We start from the raw sequence: 22,925 nt of genomic DNA, 5'->3' as shown, positions 1-22,925 counted from the left end.
CAGCGGTAGCGTTCTGCTGCTTTTTGTGCAAACGTCATCAACCATCAGAGTTTCAAATAACACTACAAGTTTGAAAATTTGGATTGAAAAGTCGGCAGAGGCAATTTTGCACACGGTCATTGGAAATCGATGTTATTAATCAGTGTGTCAGGGTTAAACTGTCTAATTTGTCTACAAAGAGATCCCTCTTTTACGCAATGAATGATTTAGAACCGAAAGTTCAAAAAGCGTTATTCAAATGAATGTGTGTCTGCGTTTGTACAGTATGTGGAGCTGCAAACTAAAATGTAATGTATAATGAGACCCATATGGATTACAAGTGGATTCAAAATCATTAGCATCAGATGTAGTAGCCTGGTCTCCATTTAGAGTAGAAAGCATCACAGACCTTAAGAACACAGTGGATGTGAAAAAGCAAACATCATACACAATAATCTTGCATGCGTTGAATTATTCAAAGGTCTCTTTGTAAGGGCTTTACTTTATTCTTTTCGTGCCTTTATCTTTCACATACACAGTCCCTGTTCCTGCGACCTCTCCTCCGTCCGTTTCCCTGATCTGTTTCCTCTAATTTCTCTTCTTTGTACATGCAGCCTCCCTCCATACCTTCTCTTGCTGTCCTCCTCTGACTCTCATTTTCGAATGCCAGCCAGCAGGTCTTCAAAGTGCTGCTCTGTGTGTGCCAGCAGCAATTCCTGGAGGGCAGTCAGGCAAACAGACCCAGCCAGTGCCCGCTGCATGACTCACAGAGAGACAGAGACCGAGAGCGAGAGAAGGAGGTAGAATCATTAAGATGAGAGGGCGAAAGGATTTTAAGCTGTTAAGAGCCGATGAGTGGGGGCAGGTTGGGAAAGGAGATTGAAAAAAAAAAAAAAGAGGAAAGAAAACGCAAGGCTGTAGGAGAGATTAAGAGAGAGAAGATGGGAGAGAGAGACGAGGAGAGAGAGAGAGTGAGAGAGATGGGGGCAAATAGAGGGCAACCTGCGCGATCTTGCATGCACACGAGAAGAGCAGACAGGCACGCAGCTCAGAGAGGAGGCACGAAGAGAGCAAAATAACTCCTCCTCCCTCTCTATCTCCCCCTCCCTTCCCTTCTCTCTATCTCTTGTTTCCCTCTCCTCTGCCAAAAAGCAAAGCTCAGCACGACATTCTTACACGACACGGTGACTGGAGGCCCAGCAGAGAGGAGCCGAGAGATGCAAGGACAGACGGGTGCAAAGGAAATGTGCAGGTTCATAATCTTTTCAACACAATGATAAGCTTACATAAAGGCTGTCATTCACTGTGCTGCTGTAAATTGTTTTAATCATGTCCCTGATTTTACTGCAGATCACACTGATAAGCAATACTAAAGTGTCCATATGCAAACAGGATATTCAAAACACTTATTTTGAGCATTTTGTCTTATTTGTGTATCATCATTATTATATCTAAACTGTAGTTCTAAGCATACAGGTGCAACGAACGCTGTTTTAAAGTCTCAAGTCTAAAGGGATATTTTAACCATGGTTAAGGTCATGACCTGGAACTAGTTCTCCCAGAAGTCTGTCCAGTAGGCAACAACCTCAGACTCAAGGAAGGCATAGAGTCGGGCAAAAAAAAAAAAAAAGTCTTGCAAATGATCCCAAATAAAACCAAAACGTGTTGTTTTTATTATAGGTTTTTGTACAAATTAAACAAAGCCAGATCGTTTCTTGTTGGGAGATTTTGTTTCCTGTCGGGCTAGCTTTTTCACTTGTTCAAGTCATTGGGCTAAGCTGAGCTGAGCTGACTGGCTGCAGATTCATATTTAGTGTACAAACTTCAATCTTCTCATCATGCTGTCAGCAGAAAAGCAGTGTTTTCCAAAACTGACCATACCAAAAAACAATAAATATGTAGCGAGCACATGACCTCACAGTCCACAAGGATAGAAATTATATCTAAAGAAAGAAAACCTCTAAATGGAAGCAGGATTGAGACATAGCGAAGTTTGAAAAAGACAAGAGATGAGGGGAACGATACAACAATAGAGTGGTTTGTTTGAGAGATGAGAAGTGAATGAGGAGGAGTAGGAGGAGAGGTGGGTCTTCGAGTTCTGCTGCTGTGCCCCATATGTGCTGTCTCTGGGTCGGGAGAGAGAACGCCAGCCTCCCTCTGGACCACATTAGACATGCTGCTCAGATAATTCATTGCTGGGGACGAGCCCGGGGGAGGGTGGGGGTCCAGGGAGGTGGCAGACAGAGGGAAAGATGGTTGGTTTGATTGAGTTCTCTCTGGTTTGAGTACCACTGGACAAAAACGAGAACTAAAAATCAGACGATTAAACTCTCCCCGACATGTCTGACTGTGAAATACGACATAGATGTTATTAAGACCAGTTGTGTAGTCAGCATATGGCTCACAAATAAACACCTCTCTGCATGTTGTACTGGGCAGAAGTTCTTTAAAGCAATTGTTTGACATTTCAGAAAACACACTTAAGTGCTCTCCTGCAAAGAGTAAAATGAGATTAATACAGCTGCCATCTCTGTAAGGTAAACATATTGCTGGAGCCAGGAGACAGTTAGCCTATTGTTGCATAAAGTCCAGGCAGCAGAAAACCTCACTCTGTCCAATGCTAAAAATCTACTCATAAGCACCTTTGAAGCCGTGTTTACATCATATCTGTTTCGCTTTATTTGCACAAACTAAATAAGGGGGACTTGATTAGATAGATAGTTGGCTAGCTGTTTCATGAACTTGCGGATTTATACTGAACAAAGCTCACCAATGTCTGTCTCTACTGTCACATTTATGGATATAAAACTATCATCTTACCCTTGACTAGAGATTAAATATGCTTATTTGCTGGTTTTCAGAAACCTATTTCAGATGCAAAACTGGAATAAAAAAACATTAACACATTAATTAAACCAGTTTTTAATGCATTGGGTCTTTAGTAAGGTTATAGGAACCTTGGAGTCTAGGAGCAAGGTAAAACATTGTATGAAAGAAGCACAGTTCTTAGAAAAGGTATTTTTTCTTTTAGGTTTCTTTATTCAATCAATGTTACATCAAACTAACATAAATAAAATTTTTATGAACAAAAGGCACACAGTTCAAATATAAACAAAGAGAACATCTGTACAGTTTGTCTCAATAAAACATGTCTACTGTCTTGGAGAAAGTGGCCCAAGAGAGATGAGTTTCAGGGGGTTTGTTGACAAAACGCTACAGCACCACCGCCACTGCAGCAGCATAGAATCTCAGCGTGAAACTGTACTCTCTTCAATCCCCCATGAAGAACTAAAGCGGTGGGCACAAAGGCAAAATAACCAACAGGGAACAGCACTGGCTTCATGTGAAACCGCTGCCTGGAGGTTTACAGTACGTCGATGTCTTGTTTGTAAAAGTCCCACTGAAACTCATGTCCAAGACTGTTTGAAGAGGCCACAAGATTCATGTCCACTAAATCAAAAGACTCACACACGCAGCACATACACTGGAGAGAAAAAAAATCGTATGGGTCGGAGGCTGGGTAAACACACAATGAATTTCGTCAGAGACTGACTGGGATCAGAATTGCCATGGTTTCTCTATGGAAGCGTTTGATTGGTTGGCTGCTTCCTCAGAATAATACAACCAGTTGGTCATTCACAGTACTGGCAGAACGCTGACTGTCTACTACAGCATTTGTCCTGATGTGGAACTGAGTTCATTTACAGCCATTCGACTAAGTCAAAATGATAAGAGGACTATGTTTGGTTTTTCCTGCATCTGCTCTAGATCAATAAGGTAGATTAAATCCTCTCGTGTCCGGTGATCATCACAAGGCTCCTGTTCATACTAGATAACAAAGAATGCTATATGAATCTGGTCAAGTCTGTAAGGGGGTGGGGAGCAGCTGTTTTCAGTTGTCATCCACCTCTGAATGTTGGATGAAACAGGTGTCGTCCTTTGTTGGTCTAGTTTTATCCAGTTTAATCCGGTCTGGACCAGTCTGTTGTTCCTTAATGCAGACCAGTCTGCTTAAATCCAGTTGACTGCATTCTTAAATCACTGTGTATTTGCAAACATGTCTTAGACTGTTTTAACCTGTTTAGAGCAGCAGATGGGTGAGGTTTAGTCTTCAAACAGGAAACTATAAGTTTCAGCTGTTATTGGTCTAATATGTTTCTTTTTATCTTAAGAGACGTGAACTCCACCCATCTCACTCAGTAACAGACTAAAACAAACTGTGACTAAGTATTGGCAAATACAGACAAAGCCAGGTCTGATCCAGGTCTTTAGACTGCGACAGTGCTGGGTACCTCTTCATAGTGAATGATAAAGTAAGGATAGCTCTGGTCATCGTTGAAGATGACGTAGATCTGGGGGTCCACCCAGTTGTCAACACAGGAGTCATAAAGGTCACTGGAGGCATCACGAGGGTTGATTGGTGGAGGTCGCCGCATGGAGGGATTTCCTACAGTAAACCTGTATAAACATAACAGAGAGGACAGTGTTGTTGTTAGTTATGTTGTTTCAAACAAAGTAATACAGAGTGTTAACTGGAAAATACGAGATATTTATATTTCTTCATATTCATGCGCAAAAATGTCTGTCTTTTTCTGCAAGTCTACAGTTACAGGAGAATTATTCACTGTTTTCAGAGCCTCGTCTAAATGTAATGGTTACCAGCTTTCTTCTTCTCTTAGCATAATTTGTGAGGGCATAAAACAAAAGGGCAGTGAGTATTGAGGCAGCATCTTGTGTCCAGTTTGTTTGTCCACTTATAAATATTCATCTCAAATCCAAAAGACTGGAAATCCATCAATCTTTTTAGCTCTTTTTCGGGGCTCATAAATAAATCATCCTAGAATAAGAACATTTTCAGCAACAGACAAAGGAATAGGGTAGAGACGTTGAAGAGTCTGTGTGTCGGATATGGTTCAAACAGGAGAGCTGGAAAAGAAAACTTCCTTATTGGTCTGGAGGCAATGTCTGTTTTTGCTGAACACATTGAGCCCAGGTTTGGTGTTGGAGAGGGAGGGGTGTGTGTGTGTGGTGTTTTCCTCCCAAATAGGTTCAACCAAATCAGCTGTTTTACATGTGTGCTTCTAGATTTGACTTGAGCATGATGCACCGCAAGAGTGAACGATGGTTTTATGGAAAAGAACTTCAGGCTATTAAGATCTAAATGAACCCCCGTGTGTCGTGTACATTTTGACTGCAAAGTGCTAACATCAAGTTCGCAATATGCTCAGAGATAGACATGGTTAATGCTGGAGGCAGCACACTTGGGAAATAGCAGAACTGCTTGTTTATGGACACAAAAATATGTACTGGTAGTCCCAATAAAAACTAAATACAATGAGAGTTAAGATATTTGCCTGAAAATGAGAAAATTAAGCCGCCTATCCCTATGGAATTAAGGAAGTGATGTTTTTGAGAAGGAATTAATGCGACTGTTAAAGGGACAACATTTGAAGCTCAAATCATATTAATTTAAATTACGATCGAGAGTATAGCAACACTGTGAGACAACAGGGAGTAGAGGAATCCCTCTAATACTTCTAGTTGCTTAAGGTTATGGCTGACACTGGCATTCATCAGTGTCTAATGTCTGTCTAATGGTAATAGTTTTCTAGTTCAGGGCTTTATTGGTGAATAGTTTACTTAATACTTGCTTATAATAGTAAATACATAGTACAGTTATCTATTTTTTATTCCTATACATTCTTATTTTATTTGTACTCATATGCATGCTCTTCTTCTTGCCTTTTACAGCTGCAACACTTGAATTTCCCCACTGGGGATCAATAAAGGATTATCTATCTTATCTTATATCATCTAAATTTACTGCATTCACACAAAGCTGAGTCCCCAAAGGAAACATGTGAAAGAAAAGGAAACATTTTGCTGTCAAAAATGAACTAAAAAAAATGAACTTAACGTCCATACTGCCAACCCTTTGTGATGTATGTTGAGTAAAATGAGACACAGAGATAAATCACAGATATTCAGTCTATCAAGTCGTTTACTGTGTTTTGACTCGCACATACCTGCCAGTGAGGACTTTGGCCAGGAACATGCAGTGGACTCCTTTGGGTGAGCGTTTGGAGAAATTGTGGGAGTAGACAGCCTTGCGAGCAAAGTAGGAGCCCTGGCCAAACATGGTGGCGTGCTTGCCACATACTCGAGGGTCGAAGTTGTGCTTGCAGATGCCCTCCACCACGTCAGCCGAGGTGCCGTGGAAGAGGTGGCGCTCGCTTAGCAGCCTGTCCATCTCTGACATACGCCGGGACATGTACTCTTTCTTCCTGTAGACCAGAATGAGATAGAAGGGGGAAAATTGTTAATGAAATGACCGCGTTATCATTCCTGATTCACACAAAATATGACAGAATAACGTAAAAGAGTATCTTGATTTAAAACAATCAGAAACACTTCTTTATTCTCTATAGGAAGGAACATGTTGTACAAAGGCAGATCATCTCTAAGGTGATTTTGGAAGAAGTCCTGCTATTTCACTTAAAAAGTTGTGATCATGTTGTCTTGTTTGCCTTAAATCCTGGCGAGAACAATTTGCCTAATCCGTTTTCTTGAGCAACAGGCACACGCACACATGCACACCAAGCACACTCATAGACACTCACAGCTTGTTAAATGTGAGCGGATCAATCAGGCATGCAGAGGCGAACGGGGCAAGAGCGGCTGTGACCGGGGCATGACCTCCTACGACCCTGCAGCCTGTGATCTGACACGGACTGACATCGCATGCATGCACGCATGCACACACGCATGCACACACATAAACACACACACTTCAATTTACTGCTATGCAATTTTAGCCACAATTTAAGGATGCAGCTGCTGAGCTTCTTAAAAATCAGCAACCAAACATTCATGGTACACAAAAGCATAACTTAAAGGCTTGGCTGAGTGTGGGAAGAGAAAATCATCAGCTTTCAGACGGAGGTATCACTTTCAAAGTCAGTCACACAAACACACTGTCAGTCATTGTGAAACCTTGTGGTACCAGACAGTGTCAGAGAGTTTAACTGTCACAGCTGATAGGACCTGCCCTTCTCTAACCATAGTGGTTAGCCTGCTGTGTTTGCAAAAGGAACATCATCATCACCAAACATCTCTCCTTCCGCTGCATTCACACACCACTGTGGACTCATTCTCACGAAGTCCCACACAGCTGGTCCCATTTGCCCTGTTTTCTTCTCTGTTTTTTTTTTTCTTCTTCTTCCTCCTCACACATTGTTCTGAATATGCCTTGTGTTTGTTGTTAAGAAATGTCTTTGTTCGGGTTACTGTCTGCAAGTAAAAACGCAGCTGTGTCCAAAGTTTTATCAAGTTCAACAGCTGAAATCTGGACACAAAGGTTCACAGAACATTTTATACCACAAATACAAAGTGTGCAACATGACGACGAAAGAGGAACTAGCTAATGAAGAAAAACAGAAACCAAACATTGAGCACCTATCTCGCCTTTACGATATCATAAAGATGTAATAAAATAAAGAGTAAGGTCTAGACCTGCTCTTTTTCTAAAGACTCTTTAGATAACATTTGTTTTGAATTAGAGCTATACAAATTAAGAGTGATTGAGGTTGATTGATTTGAAAGGCATGAAGGCTCATTTCTGTGCTTAGAGCTTGTAAACTTAGGTTGACATGTGTTGTCAACGTCTTGATTTTGAAAGAAATTACCACCACAGCAAAACGTTATTCTTGAAGAGACATAAAATCCTACAAGTTCTAACACAGTAGCTTGATATGGTTACACCTTTCCTCAGAGTCACATTCAAAAAAAACGTTCACCGTGCCATATTCTGCAGCTGCATGACATAAAATGAGGAAATGCTAATACAGTTCACACGCTCTTCTTGATTTTCAGGTTATATAAAAAAAGATAATATCTCTAGCAGTGAGGAAGTATTACGGTAAGTAAATGTTTACAATGTTTCCTTAGCTCACCTCTTGTACTTCTCCCACAGGAACGGGTTCTGCACTCGCTGGATTTTGATGATCCTGAACTTGGTCTCTGACACTGTCTTATGGAAAAGGCTGTATACTGTCCTGTAGCTCCTGTCTTCGCGAGAGACGGGCACCTGCAGGAAGTCCTGGCTCATCGTCATGGGCAACCATGTCTCTGGAAAAAGGCTCGGTGGGTTGGTGGTCGTTGGCGAGAGAGGATGCAACGTGGAGAGATCCATGGATGAGGAAGAGGAGGAGCAGGCGAGGGGAGATGAAGAGAGGCCTCCCAAAGTCCTACAGACAAAGAGAGAAAAGACATTAGATTTGGTCGGAAACAAAGAGTTCAGTTTTTAGTTCAGTTTACACATTTACAGCCAATCAAACAATGCACAGACATAGACATACAAGATATATGAGTAAAACATACATGTAACAGCACTCAACATTCAGCTTGGAATTATAGAAGCCCTGTCACATAGGGTTAGACGTGGAGCACACATTTATAACAGACTTTGAATAAAGGTGCTCCAGGTAACATATTCATTGGTTAGTTTACTCATTATCTAGGGTCAAGAACGTGCTGTACCAGGTCGGTCTATTTGCAGCAACCAAAGCATCAAGCACAGGCTAAACCTCACAGTATGCTACCTATCTTGCTACATCCTCACTATCATGTGTTTTCCATCAGAGCTGCATCCTTACATAAATCGGAGATGTTGTCTGCTGCGATGAAACGGCACGTGTGAGCTCCTAAAGTCATATCCAACACATTGTCAACAATGACATCACTGCTCTGCAGAGCTGAGGTGCTCCGCAGCAGCAGTGTGTCGTCAGCGGCTGAACAAAAAAGCAGGTCAGCGTGAAAATGAAACTCACACCGCAAACAGGATGGCAGGGAGGCAGAGTAGTGAAGGAGAGCAAGAGATAGGGAAGAATAAAATGCCAGTTGCAAAGCTGTCATGAAAGGTACAGGGAGAAAAAAACATTTGTGTCTGGCATTTGAGTCAATAACAGTGATTTGGCTGTCAAGTTATCACTCTGTAGGTGTAAATGCTGTTAGCCCTATCAGCTGTAAGAGAGTGTGCTTGTGTGTCCTGTCAGGAGACTGATCAGTGCAACTCTCAAGTCAGTGTGACAGTTTTTATTATCTTTTCTGTCTCTCTTTCTTATCCTGTCTCTCTGGTCTTGATCTCTCCATTCAATCGATGTCTCGATTCCCTGTGAGCTATGAAGAGAACACAGACAGCCAGCTGCAGAAAACAAGTGTGAAATGAAAGGGGACGGATAACGAGAGGGATGATGAGGTTGCACGGAGAAAGCGTGAAAAGGGGAAAGATTAGGGAGGATAACAAGGGAGGGGAGAGAGAGGGTGGAGATGGCTGAAAATAACATCATCAGGAGGGAGAGATGACAGAGGGAGAGGGGGAGGAATGGGGAGGGAGCAAGGGAGGGTGCCAATCAAGCTAATGACCTCAACTAAGCCAAGCACGGATTGTTCCTGTCTCACACACACACACACACACACACACACACACAAGTCAACTCAGATGACACTGCTTGCATTTATTCCCCTGCACTACATTTAACCCCAAAACAAGTGTTAATGATTTAATTTAACCTTTATTTAGATTTTTTTTGGGGGGGGGATAACTGAAATACATACAAAACTACTGGATTAAAGGCTCCCAGGAACAAAGCCCTTGCTCCAAATTCCAGCTCCCCACAGTCACATTTCACTCACCAGCTCTACTCAGCTATTCACCCAGTCTGGAAACCATTTAAACCAGCCATCTCACTTCCTTCTCACTGTGCACGCTGTTTCTCTTGTCTCTTTCTCGCCTGTTCCTCCTCAGTCTCCTGCTTATTCCTGTAATTTGCTCCCTCTCTTTCTCTCTCTCTCTCTCTCTCTCTCCCCCCCCCATCTCCTGCTCTCCATTTTGTCCCTTCTTGACTTGTCAAGCCTGGTAGGAACAGATCGTGCTAGTGTTCGCTCTGTGCGGGACACTCTGGCAGGACACAGTGACAGCAGAACTGCTCGGCACAGGAAGTGAAAAATTCTGCAAATGGGGTGAGATGACTGCACTTGTTTACAATCTGGTATCACTTGATGAGGGCGAGTTCCATTTCACTGCTTTACAGAAAATGGCAGCGGAAAGATGAAGATTACTGAAATCCACTAATATCCTCTAGATAATAGTTGAAAGATCTTTTCTTACTCACATAAAAAGAACAACAATTGAATGTATTTGCTATCATAGCTGGTTTATAGTTTTCTTATCATATAGGCCTCTTTTTTACTCTCTTCTCTGTGTATTTCTCGTGTCCTCGATCCCCCTTCAATCTCATTTTCCATCTGTCTGTTTCAGGGCCCACTTCATTCAGCACATCACAATCTCTGTGCCTCGGTGACTCAGTTTGATTTGACAAAACTTTTGAGCCTTAGTATGTGTTTCAAGTTTGTCTCAGGCTGCCAGAGTTCAAAGGTACTGCAACGGATTAAAGGTGAATGTGGTGTTCAGAGGCTTTTCAGTATTCAGCCCTGACCGGGACATTAGCATTGTGTTTCCGACCTCTGTGTGCCTGCCTGTCTCCAAACAGAGACTCAGGATGCTTCGGGAACACAAAGAGCCACAGGGAGAGGGTGTATCACATACCGAGAAGCCAACACTTTGTGTGTGTGTGTGTGTGTGTGTGTGTTTGTTTTTGCGTGCAAGCTTGTTACTGTGCATGTTTAAAATGTAAAACTTCATGTAAAATGGAGGTCTTTGTCCTAATAGTCATTGTGGATTTATTTCCAAACTCAAAATGTTCCCTAACAAGGGTGAGATGAAAGTGCTGAATGATCTGTGAGGCTGTGCTAGAACAATTGGAACCTGGGGGAGATGGGGGCCAAAGACACAGTGACTATCAAACAAGTAAATGACCTCTGCATGTCAACGGAGGACTGACTGTTCCTGCCACTGTGCTTAACCAGTAACATCAGTCTACATTATGTATCAGACTGTTCTTCTTCAAACAGCTAAACAGACCACTCAAACACAACGTTTTGACCAAAGTTTCCACATTTACAATCAAAAGAATGTTGTTAAAATGATATTGTTGTTCCGCTTGTCCTCCATATTTGCTGCCCTCCTTGTGATAGACTTTAATCAAGTTAAGAGGTCTTTACTTACTGGAGGAGGGGTGTAAGCATAACGGAGGACATGAACAGGGGCCGCTTCTTGATCTGACGTCGGAACCCAAAGACGGCGTTCTGCTGGAAGCCCTCCCGGATGTTAAGGATGTACTGGTTCTGGAGTGTTATAAATCGCACCTCCTTAAGACCCCTCGAACTTGCTTCCTCGATGAGCTTTACCACTGGCTGAAGAAGGGAAGAGAAGAACAAAAAAGAAAACATGAAGGGTTTATGAATTGTTTGTCATTTAAGTTGAAAGTTCTGTGTGATCATCCAGCGGATGATTGAGGAATGGGAGAATGTCGGTATAGCGTGGTTTAATGTTCAGATAATAAAAACACAAATCTTAGAATCATCCTAACACACAAACTCTTTAAAAGAGTCGATATTTACTCTTTGGTGAAATAAATTGCAATTGACAGGGGACAGCTGTGTCACAAAGGGGTGTTTAGGTGTGTATGTGTGTCTAAATCAATCCCATCACATAGGCTAGACTATCGATTGGTGTTAATGCGTCTGACCCCATGTTCAGAGGGCATGCAAGCGAAACACACACACACACACACACACACACACACACACACACACACACACACACACACACACACACACACACACACACACACACACACACACACACACACACACACACAGACTCATTGGCTCACCTCAGAGTATTCCCTCCAGCCAAAGTTGTCTCTGCAGTAGTACTTCCACACTGTGTGACAGCTTGGGGTTGGGTTTGGGTTCGTTGGGGGAATGGGCAGAGGGCTTGCAGGAGACGTCAGTCGCCGGACGCAGTCAAACTCCAGGTCACACACTCGCATCGCCCCAAAGTCTAAGGAAAACACTCGACCCCTGAAACACAAGTTAAAACAAAGTTGTAACATACAAATTCACATGGTCGGCTGAAATGTGGCTGGGGCACGGTGACCTTCTTGTTGAATGGTAACAGTTTAGATTGCCATCAGCAGCCACATGTTCGGTAATGCAGCCACTGATTAAGCTTTCGTTAAACCTGTGTGCCCTGGAGCAAAATGACCAAATCTGTAATCGCTCACTCACTGTATGGGGGTCACACAGGATGACAGCGTCAATTATACGACTGATATGTCACACATTCACTTACAAAGTGTAGTTATAAACAATACATGTATGATCCAAACCACAGATTTATACACAAAACACAGATGTTACTAGAATGACTCACACATTAATCCTGCTTTAGTAACAGCTCTTTAAAAGCTAAAACTTAAAAGATTTGATGAGGATTTAAACCAGGAAAATGTGAGAAGGTCTTCCTGCCAGTGCATTATGCAGCATGATGGAATGGCCAATTTTCTAATTATTTTTCTTTCTAATTATTAGCAAATAATTTGTTATGATAAGTAGGAATGCTTGACACCACTCTCAAGTCTGTAGAGTTAATACAAAGCAAAACCCTGTATGCTCATTTGAGTAGTTTAGCTAAGCTTTTATCCTGATAAGAATGTTTATGGGTAACATTTAGAGTCTCTTTCTGAGGGACTTTGCATCTCTTTCCCTCCGTTTCCAGCCTTTATGTTACTCTGAACTCATTAACAGCTGGTGGTTACTTGTTGGCTAACTCGACAAGAGGGAAAAGTTATCCTTTGAAGCCATCAAAGCGTCCATTCATTTATGAATTGTTAAGACCATGCGTTTCCCCTGTGGTTTGAGGTTGAAAACAAGCTAAAGTCTTCACTTCCAGTAAATGCATTACAGTAAAAATGCAAATTCTTATCATGTCAACAATTCACAGCCCAACCTCTCTTTGTCTCAGCAAACTTGTGTCTGTGTGTGTCTGTGTGCCTCTACATCAGTGCTCCATGGGGCCTCTGGCAAATCCTTTTCTAGGTCAGACATACCACTCACATAAATGTGGGCATCGTACACTGGCACGCTACGCCATAGACGGCAGACAGACAGAGAGGCAGGCACACACATGCACATGCAGACGTACACATATGCATAAACATCAAGAAGAGAGACTGTAGACTTCACACTGGCAATACAAACATGCACACAGCCTGACAGTGTTAATGGGCTCATTGATTTTTGCCAGGAAACTACTTGGATGTAAATGTCGAAGGTCAGACATTGGTGAGTGTGTGTCTGTCTAGAAATGTGTGTGTTTTTTGTAAAGCTGGGGTTGCACTCTGGTAATGTGTGTGTCCCAGATTTTTATTTCTAAATAAAGCACTTGTATTACATGCAGGCTTTCGTTTTTCCCATCTAAAAAGCCGAAGGCTGAGCAGGAGTGTGTCGACCTGGTGGGTTATTAGATCCACGGCCTGGAGATCATATCATAATGGGAGCACTATATAAAGTATTCAGTTTCATCATGTAAGCGCAGTAACTAGTCACTGAGGTCACTGGGACATTTGCTAGACACTAACACACACACACACACACACACACACACATGTTTCTGCCGGGAAGGCGATATTATTAGAAGATGCTGAGTCACTTTCCAAAAGCATACATGCACACTGATACAAACTAATTATATACACTTTAGTATCAGCCCGTGCTTCTCCTCAGTCATAGTGTAACCGTGTCTCCGTAAGAGGAAGTGAAACACAAATTCAAAGAGCAGAACGTGCATAAACATATCACTAACTTTAGAGTACGTCACTGTATTTCAGATCACCTGATAACCAAAAAGACAGATAGGTCACAGATGTCAATCGTGATCTATTTTTCTGACCGAAATTCAACAAAGCATGCAGAGGTTATACATTACAAGCAGATAACTAGATTTGAGTACAGAAACATTAAATAGACAAAAAAAAAGAGAAGTAGCTAACAAGAAAGGGAACCTTACAAGAAAGGGCAGGGATATAGGAGGATGTGAAAGGCAAGAAACTGTTACAGAGACAAATTAACTGTGAAGTCAGTACATCCTATCATTCGCCTCTGGTCAGCCGTTGCTGTGTTTGCTCTGTCATCCACTGCTCTGTTCCCTATTTCACTCTTCTTTCTGCCTGTCCACACATCTCTATTCTCTGTACCTTATGTCTGAAAAATAAAGTACAGAGATACTCTAAGCACCTGCACGACTGTCTCTCTCTCTCTTTCTCTGTCATTGACTGCTTAGGTCTGTCAGTACAGAAAAGTTTCTGCCTGCGACAACCTGTTGTGATGACAAGAGCTTCTTAACTCTGGCAACAGCACATTTTCAGGGTTTATAATGTGGAAATCAAGGGAACTTTGTTGTATTCACTGGTAGCCCCCTGTCATCACTGATTAGCTCAGTCGCTCTCACTCTAAAACACTCTCACACTTAGATGAAGACAGGGCTAAAAAGAGGTCAGTCACACAGTCTGAGTGCTTTTCGCTCACTAACTACCAGGCTAGTTTGTGCAGTTTTAAAATTAAATTCCACCGGTTAAATTAAGTGCACTGACATTTTGTGCTCTGGGCAAAGAGGCCAATCAAAAAGTTGGAAAGAAAAATGAGGCATGCCCACTTGGCTGGGACAACCATTTTCAAGACCACACTTGAAATTTCAGGCTACTCCTGGTTTGTAAAGACACACAACAGACATTTTTCACGAGGTGGCTCATTTCATTTTTACTGTTCTAGAAAACCAAACAGCATTTCTTTGCCTAAGGCTTTAAAAAAATAAGTCCCTCTAGCAAAGCATGCAGCGCTGAAAAAAACACCGAACCGGCACTGTTGTCATCCTGGATAGCTCCCAGGTGTAAAGGTGTGCATCAGTGATTCATTTGTAAACAGGGTGTTGTTGGAAAAAGAAAAAATGAGAAGGCATGATCAGCAAAACCTTTCCTTGGATAAATAAAGGTTAAGAAAACTCCCAGCACTGTCAAAATGGCTGTTAATCCTTCACACACTGCCTAAGCACACACACACCTACATTTTTTCTCACGGCTGCACCAACAAGGACCTGCATACCAGCATCAGTCATGCCATCAGTAACGTCACAGGCTAGCAAAAAAAACATTAGCCCTCACTCTGTCCCACACACACACACACACACATAACCGTACACAGATTCTTTTGATAGATTGACACACACACAGGTTTTATCCAGTCACGTCTTGATAAGTCAGTCAACCAGATCTGCTGCCTCTTTCACAAACACACACCTTGATTTCATGGGTTAGTGTTATTTCTTCATTTTAGGGCTATTTACTTTTCAGTTATCAAATTAAATTGTCCAACATTTGAGCTTTATCACACACACACACACACACACACACACAAGAACAAGAACTGGAGGAAATGTACACTGTCGTCTCCTGAACGTCCTGGATTGTTCCTGTTAGTGTTTCTTTCCTCTTCTACGCTGATCATTATGCACATAGTTCAGAATGTCCTCTCTCACTCAGGCATTTAAATCTCTTTGCTTTTTAAGAACATACATGGGTAAGATTGGAGGGTTAATGAGTTTGTCTTTAAACATAACACACAATAAAAAAGAAAAGCTAGTGGAAGAGAAAAAGGTACAAACAAGAGTGAGGATACTGTTAGACTGCACATGCGGCACACACACATTTTCACATCTTTCCCAATTCTTTGGCCCCTTGAGGGACAATTGAGGAATGAAAAAGATGTATATAGAGAGAGAGAGAGAAGTGGAGAAAAGGACAGTGAGACAAGGAAACACAGATCCAGTGAGGAAACTGTTGCACTAAAAAAAAGAGGATGAAGTGGAGAAGGAAAAAAAAGAGAAGAAGGGATGGAGGCAGACTGAGTAATAAGAGACAGAGCGACCCATGCCTCGCCTCACACTGATTCATGGCATGGGCTGTCTGACAAGTTATAGTCACACAAACACACACACACACAGGATCCAGTCACTCTGATTATCTCGACACCGCCTCTTTTTACACACACAATCACCACACGCAAACAAGCTGCCATAGACACAACTAACATTGATTTTCTTTGATTTGATACACAATGAGGTAGCATGGAATCCCCCGGCGATATAAACACACACACACACACACACACACACACACACAAAAACACACACACACCTTGGTGTCAGGTCGCTCTGCCCTTGGTGCTCTGTGACTCTCTATGTCAGTTAATGACAAGCAAGGCTTTTATTACTTGGCCGACAAAAGAGTCTCTCTCCGTTGGTTTCTCTCTCGCTCTCTCTCTCTGTCACACACACACCCACACACACACACACACACACACACACACACACACACACACACACACACACACACACACACTCACAGTTACAGAAATGTGTACTTTGTCATGGTTACGCAAAGATAAGTCTGATGTTACAGGAAATTGGCCTGTTTATTGGAGACTTGTGTGATTGTGTGTTTCCTGTAAATAATAAGCAAGTGTACATCAGAAGATTATTACAGTATAACTTTTAAAAAGCCATGACTGTGACATTCGTACTCACTGCTGAGTTCATGACTAAGGCGGATTAGCCAGACTTCCATCCGTGCTTATCATATGGATGGGATTAACCTGCACTATGGATCATACACACATGGGAACAGCTCAGCACAGAACACACACTTACTCACGTGCAAACGCCTACATAGGCTGTACAGGATATAATCAGATGCAGACACACACACACAAAAAAAAAAAAAATCGCATCCACTCCCTTTCCTCCACACACACACAAGTGGCAGAAGGCAAAACAGGCCTGTGTTGCCATATCGACAGTAGGGCTTGTTAAGTCACCTGCCGCTCTTAAGATCATTAACGATGTTATCATTTGGCTGTGGTAACCACGGTGATACCTTGGCCCTTCTGTGTGTGTGTGTGAGAGTACTTTGGGACATGAAAAGACAGCCTGGACTGTATGTCTAAACAAAGGTATCAAAGGGCTTTCACACACACACACACACACACACACACACAGTGCAACACAAAGCTTCAAGTAAATGACTGAACTGAACTGAGTGCTGAAGAACCAGAACAGTATGAACCAAGTTTACTGACTTTCCTGTTTGTCTCCCCTCACATGACAGTCTGCTCGGCTCTTTCAGATTCAGAGTGAATACTAAGTGTACCCAGCATCAACATATCACAGAAACAAACATCCGCCAGTGGCAGGACAACAACCGCCTACTTCAGTTTAAGCCTGAAGTGAAAATGAACACTTCAATAGACAAAAAGTGCACAAACAAAAGACTGAATCAAAACCAGGAATTAGTAATTGTTTGCTAACTGCAGATGAAGGACTTGTCACAAAATGATTGTGTTATTTGTCTGAGCAGTCACGTGTTTCAGGAATGAAAAGTTATGACATCATGTCATGTGTTCTCTCTACCATGCAAAGTGAGGAATTTGTTTTTAAGGTAAGGGTAAAAACAGGTTCAAATACACATCTTGAAAGTTAAGGGGTTTTTGTCCTTTAAAAAAAAATCTAGATATGTATCTTAAAACATGGCAACACAGAAAATAATAAAAGGAAAATGTCGATTTTGGAATTTCACTATTAGAGAATAGAAAGAGAAAATATTTAAAGGCTTGCAATGCCTGAGACGATATAATTATGTGTTTAAAAATGAGTTTCAACAATTCTTGAAAGAGTCAAGAGGCTTTAAAACGTTGCATCAGGGCATGTGTCTTAGTCTGACATCTTTAGAAGCCTGTGTTCTAATCCAACATCAACAAATTCAACGATTGTCTGTTTAAAATGCACTGCATTTTAAAGCACATAACAGTGCTCAATATAAAAAAATAGTCTTTAATTCAAATGACAACAAAATCATGTGAGATGTTCCGGCATTTCCAGTTTCTACTGGAGTTTCAGGCGAGTGAGCCAGATGGTCCTGTCTGATTGTATGAGAGTGCAACACACTCAGAAAGGCCTCTGAAGAATTTGGGTTGACACCACCAGGTGCATATCCTGTTTGTGCAGCAATATGCACTTTGAATAGAGTTTCAGTTGAAAACATGAGTCAACAAGTCAAACACATGGACACATACAAATCTTTGAGTACACACGCAAACCTCTGTGCGGGTGTGTGTGTGTGTGTGTACTGTCCACACGAACATAAAGACAAACACACGCTGCTCAAAGGACATATGGACTTTGTGATAGTTTTAAGGGTATAAAGAAATAGTGTGTCACGAACTACAGTGTGTTTACACAGACTGCACTTTAACCCGACAACCGGGCAATAAAGTCACTAGTTTTCAAATTTGCTGATTACATAACAAATAGTGAGATCATACTAGGCGCGAAGAATAAAACGACACATTTCTTTAATTTCTAATTTCTATTGAACATCTTAAGTGGCCTTATGGGCATGTCTGCACAATATCATACAATGACAATCTGCATGTTTGATGATTGTGTGGCAAGGACGACAATTTCTGAAAATGTCACAGATCAAACAAATCTAAAAAGATATGTGGTAGATTGGTCATCATACAAAAAAAAAAAAAAAGTGTCCGGCACCAGGAACACGGACCAGCCTGCTGGCAATATCGTGCAATAACGTCTTGAAGTTATATCATGGTTTTAGAAATGAGTTTGAGGCAATGTCTGTTTGGAAATTTAGACATACTCATTGTGTGCGAGTGCTGGTGTGTGACAGTACGGTTTCGCAGGAAGCGGCGCATGCTCCTTTATGTCACCCCACTGGGGCTTGCCAAGTGCTTGCATGTGTTCGTATCTATGTGGGTGTGTGAGAGAGTGAAAGAGAGGTTTATCTCTGTCTGCTAAAAGACGTGCGTGTGAGCACTGCAAGCCACTGAGCTCCTCTGTACAGCGGGTTCGTGTGAGCGCCTGCGTGCCAAGCTGTGTGTGTGTGTGTGTGTGTGTGTGTACACAGTGGTGTGCATGTCTATGACTGAGGGAGGGAGAGAAGCTGCCAAGTGCGTCTGTGTCAGTGACCGCATAAGGCAACTGAGGGGTCATGGAAGTTCACAGCTTGCCATGAGTGCTGTAAAGTCTGGTGTGGACACAGCTACAGCTAATCACAGGGCAAGATTGGAAACAGGAATATACAGGATATAGCTAACCAATATCGGAGCTGGGGAAATGGTATGTCGTTTCTAAATAAGAACACAATAGCCGATTTTAAATACAATTACTAGAGGACACAGTGATAAATAAATAAACGAGTACACTACGCACAATCCCACATGCATTCATGAGCCACTTCACTGTATTGAAAACAAAGAAAAAGACGACTTGCACACGGCAAGGTTCCAATATTCCTGATAATCCAATTCACCAGGTCTGCTCAAATCACTACCCGGGCAAATTAAATTATCGGGAATATGGGAGTGGTATGCTCTTTCGGCTACACTCTTTCCGGCGCAGATGCACAGAACAGCTGGAGAGTCAAAGCTTTCAGTTTGTCAACATTGGTGAAACCAAAGAGGAAGCTCTCAGGTCAAGGCCTACAGTTTCCAATACACCAAACAAGAAGTGCTTATCATTCACAATCAGCCTATCAGTTTACGCATCACTGTTACCCGAATAAGTGTCAAACATTTGTTCATTTTCGGGAACTTGTGACATGGTAACAATGCACTTATCCATTTACAACACAGATGCCACTTCAGTTAATATAGGTGCATTGCACTTTGCTCTCCAACTCCATTAAAATAAAATGTTTTTGGTCAGAATTGTAGTATTTAATGTCTTAAATAATTTAAAATAATGTTAGTATTATTGTCCACAGGTATCTTATGATCTTCCACAAGTGCATGTATTATATTTTCAGTTCCTGTTTTGAATTGATTGAACAGAAACAGAACAGACTCCCTACTAAAGGAACAGATCCACAACAGAAATGTTCCCGTTCTCCTCCATTGTAGCATCCTACGCACGCTATATCAAACCTAGAGGATGTGCATTATACACAGAATAGGAGAACACGGCATGCAGGTTGCAGTGAGCACTATAGAGGGATACTTACTGAAACTTGAGCCTGACTTGCTCATTATCCGGGTTGCAGTACAGTCTCTCCAGCTGTTCCTGGGAGTCATCCGCTATGCTCTGCCACGTCTGACTGCTGGTCCTGCGGATCTGCCAGTGGTAGGGCAGGACAGTGTGGTGGTGGGCACAATCATTGCCGTAAACACACTGTCCTTGGAGGAAATCCACACAAATGTCTACTGAGTCTGACTGGTGTGTGTGATACTGGAGCTGGGTCAGCAGCTCAAAAACAAGGTCCAGGGAGGCCTCTTCACTTTTATCCTGAAATAGTACTCCTTTGTCAGGCTGTAGCAGGAGGGGATGTGGGTCCTGGAGGCCGGAGCAGTCTTTTACTGGAAGGTTTTTAACAGAAGAGGTTAAGAGGTCATTGCTTTTGATGTCCCCCTCCTGGTGAGGAGCCTGGGGTGTAGCTGTGGAAGGTAAATCCCTGACTGGGGGCGTTATTGTCACTGTGCTCCCAGCCGTCCTGAGGCCAGGTTTCTGCTGAAAGCAGCGGCTGTTCGGGGTCGGATCTGTGATCTCGGGTCGCTCCCCTCGCCGCTCCGTCTCCTCCAGCTCCGCAGTAGTATCGGCTATTTCCACATCACCGTCCCGGGCCATCAGCCCCTGTACTCCAGCCCCAGCTGTGGCGTCGACAGCAGCCCCCGAGTCTTTGAGACAAACCTGTCCTATACAGGTCTGTTTCACCACAGCCGCCGCGCACAGGTTGCTTGGAGTCCGGCCAGGCTGGTTCCGGGGAACAAACACCCCATCCCCGGTGACCAAGGTGTCTGTGCTGAGCAATGTGGTCAGTATAGGATCCTCTAGCGCACGGTGGAGACATTTAGCGTCCAATTTCCTCTGCTTCTTTTTAAAATACGGTTTCACCAGAGGTATTTTGTCCGGGAGCCCCACTATCTGCTGTTCCCTGAAATCTTCGCCTTCGTCCATATTCAAACTCACATCCAGGGAGATCCCAGTCGGCACGCCGTCCGCGGTTTTCTGTAGGATGTGCAAAGTTTTATCCATGATCTCCCCCCCACCCCCCTTTTTTTAAACACCAGGAGTCCTGAGAGAGAAAAGAGAAAGAGAAAAAAAAAAGAAAGAGGTTGTCATCAAATTTAGCACCTATGATTCCATAATCTTAAGTTTCCAAGTGAAGTCATCCCGATCGTAAACCGGATGACTGGACCAGCAACTGAGAACCAATGTGAAAACTCATCTTTCCTTTCCTGGAAAGTAACCCCCCCCCCCCCCCACGCTTCTCTATGCTGTAGCCTTCGCTGAAACGAAACCTGTTTAACCCCTCTGACAACTCGCCTCCTGCAGACTGATCCCATATTAAGCCTTTAGATAGCCTATAACAGTAACAACAAAGCGACGGCCACAGCTACGGTATTACGAGAAAAACCCTTACAGGAATATTTCATGAGAAACCTGTTATAATGGCTCTGGTGTGAAGGGAGAGAGAAGGATTCACGCACTTTTCTTGCAGCCAGTAGGCTAATTGAAGCAGAACAAATAGTACCTAATCCTCCTGTGGGGGAACATGAGCTCAAAGTCACCAGCTTCAGATTAATCAAAGGAATAATGAGGAGAATTTTTTTTTTTTTACTTCTATTCCGGTGTTTTGGGGCTATCACTTACGTCACGCCTGCAATTACAGCTTCGTCTCCAACAGGAGCGATAAAATCACCACTGTAACAAAAACCTCTCTCCCTCTAGAGACCATATATTTTGATCACGGGAGTCCGATACGTGGCCCCTGCCGTCTACGTGCTGCTCACACATCGCTGCCCGAGCAAGTTTGCACGTAGGCTGAAGCCGACACACACACACACACACACACACACACACACACAACAGGCACTGCGGCGGAGCAGCGACAAAAGATAAACGGGGCACCCCGGAGCTTTACTTCAAAACGCTGCTTCAGGAACACTTCTTCTTCTTGTTGTCCAACAGGACCGGGGGGGGCTGTGCGAACTGAGACTGTGTGAAGGATTTACCACAAAACCCCCCTGAAGCACTGCAGTGGAGAAGCAGACAGGGCGCTTTGTAATAGCGCAGCTTTACCGGAGCCAAGAAACGACGGACACCCCGAGCTGTATAGTAGTATTTCTCGGACACCGCGACGACAAAACAAAACCAAAAAAAAACCCCCAAAAAATCCTACCTGCGCGATAAAGTCGGCCCCTCACCCCCCGTTCTCGACAGTCTTTGGTGTTTAAAATCCAGTGCGTACATCGGCGGAGCTCTGTGTCCAGTCTGAAGAGAATAGCGTATCCGTGTCTGATCTAGACCTTAGTCCGGTTGGGTTTCATGTGTCCTTCTGCTGCTCCCGTCGCTTTCATGCTCTTGTCTCTATTTCATTCTGTCTGTCTGCCCCTCTCTTTGTATCCTACTGCCAGGTAGAAAAGCTCAAGAGAGCAAGGACCGACAAAGAGCGGAGCACAGCTGTGGTGGGAGACGCTCTGCCTGGCTCCCGGCTCCGCTCAGACAGGCCCCGCCCCGTGAAATGATCAGAGGCGGGGCTTAGCTTCAAAGAGGGCGGGAGGAAGGGAGGGAGGGAGACGTCTGGTGGAAGAAGCTTCACGACCCTCAGGGACCCTTTTGGAAATAAAAATCCAACTGGACGCAGAGTTCGTAAGACATTAGGTGTCATCACATCATTAAAGTATAAAGCCTGATTAGCGCCAGCAGTTCCAGAAAAAAAAAATGGTTTAGGTGATTGATTGAGTTTTAAAAACCAGCCCTCTTCAGGATTCCCTCTTGGTCGCTTTAGAGAAATAGTGGGGAATTTGCTCCTTACAGAGAGGTGTCTTTCTTCCTTAACCTCGGAAAAATATGTTGCAAATATAGGCTATAGCTATGTAAAACTATATGATTAATGTTCATTAATCTAAATATCCCA

At 43.0% G+C, this 22,925-nt stretch overlaps 1 protein-coding gene across 2 annotated transcripts; it reads right to left on the bottom strand.

Annotated features, from left to right (window-relative positions):
* Positions 1–2,995: 2,995 nt before the first annotated feature.
* On the bottom strand, positions 2,996–22,510 carry tiparp (TCDD-inducible poly(ADP-ribose) polymerase). 2 transcript variants are annotated; one of them, XM_065960196.1, is made up of 7 exons: positions 22,188–22,510; positions 20,013–21,080; positions 11,775–11,964; positions 11,105–11,292; positions 7,932–8,225; positions 6,006–6,263; positions 2,996–4,437 (listed from the first exon to the last, which is right to left on the bottom strand). In XM_065960196.1, the coding sequence occupies exons 2-7, from the start codon at positions 21,038–21,040 to the stop codon at positions 4,248–4,250; spliced, it is 2,148 nt and encodes a 715-aa protein (XP_065816268.1). In that variant the 5' UTR covers positions 21,041–21,080; positions 22,188–22,510; the 3' UTR covers positions 2,996–4,247. The 2 variants fall into 2 exon arrangements, with proteins under 2 accessions (XP_065816268.1, XP_020498524.2); XM_020642868.3 differs by lacking the exon at positions 22,188–22,510 and having other exon boundaries at positions 20,013–21,203.
* Positions 22,511–22,925: the final 415 nt, after the last annotated feature.

The sequence above is a fragment of the Labrus bergylta genome, chromosome 11 (assembly GCF_963930695.1).
Source record: "Labrus bergylta chromosome 11, fLabBer1.1, whole genome shotgun sequence".
Lineage (NCBI taxonomy): Eukaryota > Metazoa > Chordata > Actinopteri > Labriformes > Labridae > Labrus > Labrus bergylta.
The sequence above is the reverse complement of the archived record's forward strand: the minus strand, read 5'-3'. Positions and strand labels throughout refer to the sequence as shown.

Coding starts and splice junctions, on each gene's coding strand:
- tiparp (XM_065960196.1), bottom strand. CDS start 21,040: ATGGATAAAACTTTGCACATCCTACAGAAAACCGCGGACGGCGTGCCG. Junction 11,965..20,012: donor CAAGTCAGGCTCAAGTTTCA/GTAAGTATCCCT, acceptor CTTGTGTTTCAG/GGGTCGAGTGTTTTCCTTAG. Junction 11,293..11,774: donor GCTGGAGGGAATACTCTGAG/GTGAGCCAATGA, acceptor TCCCTTCTTCAG/CCAGTGGTAAAGCTCATCGA.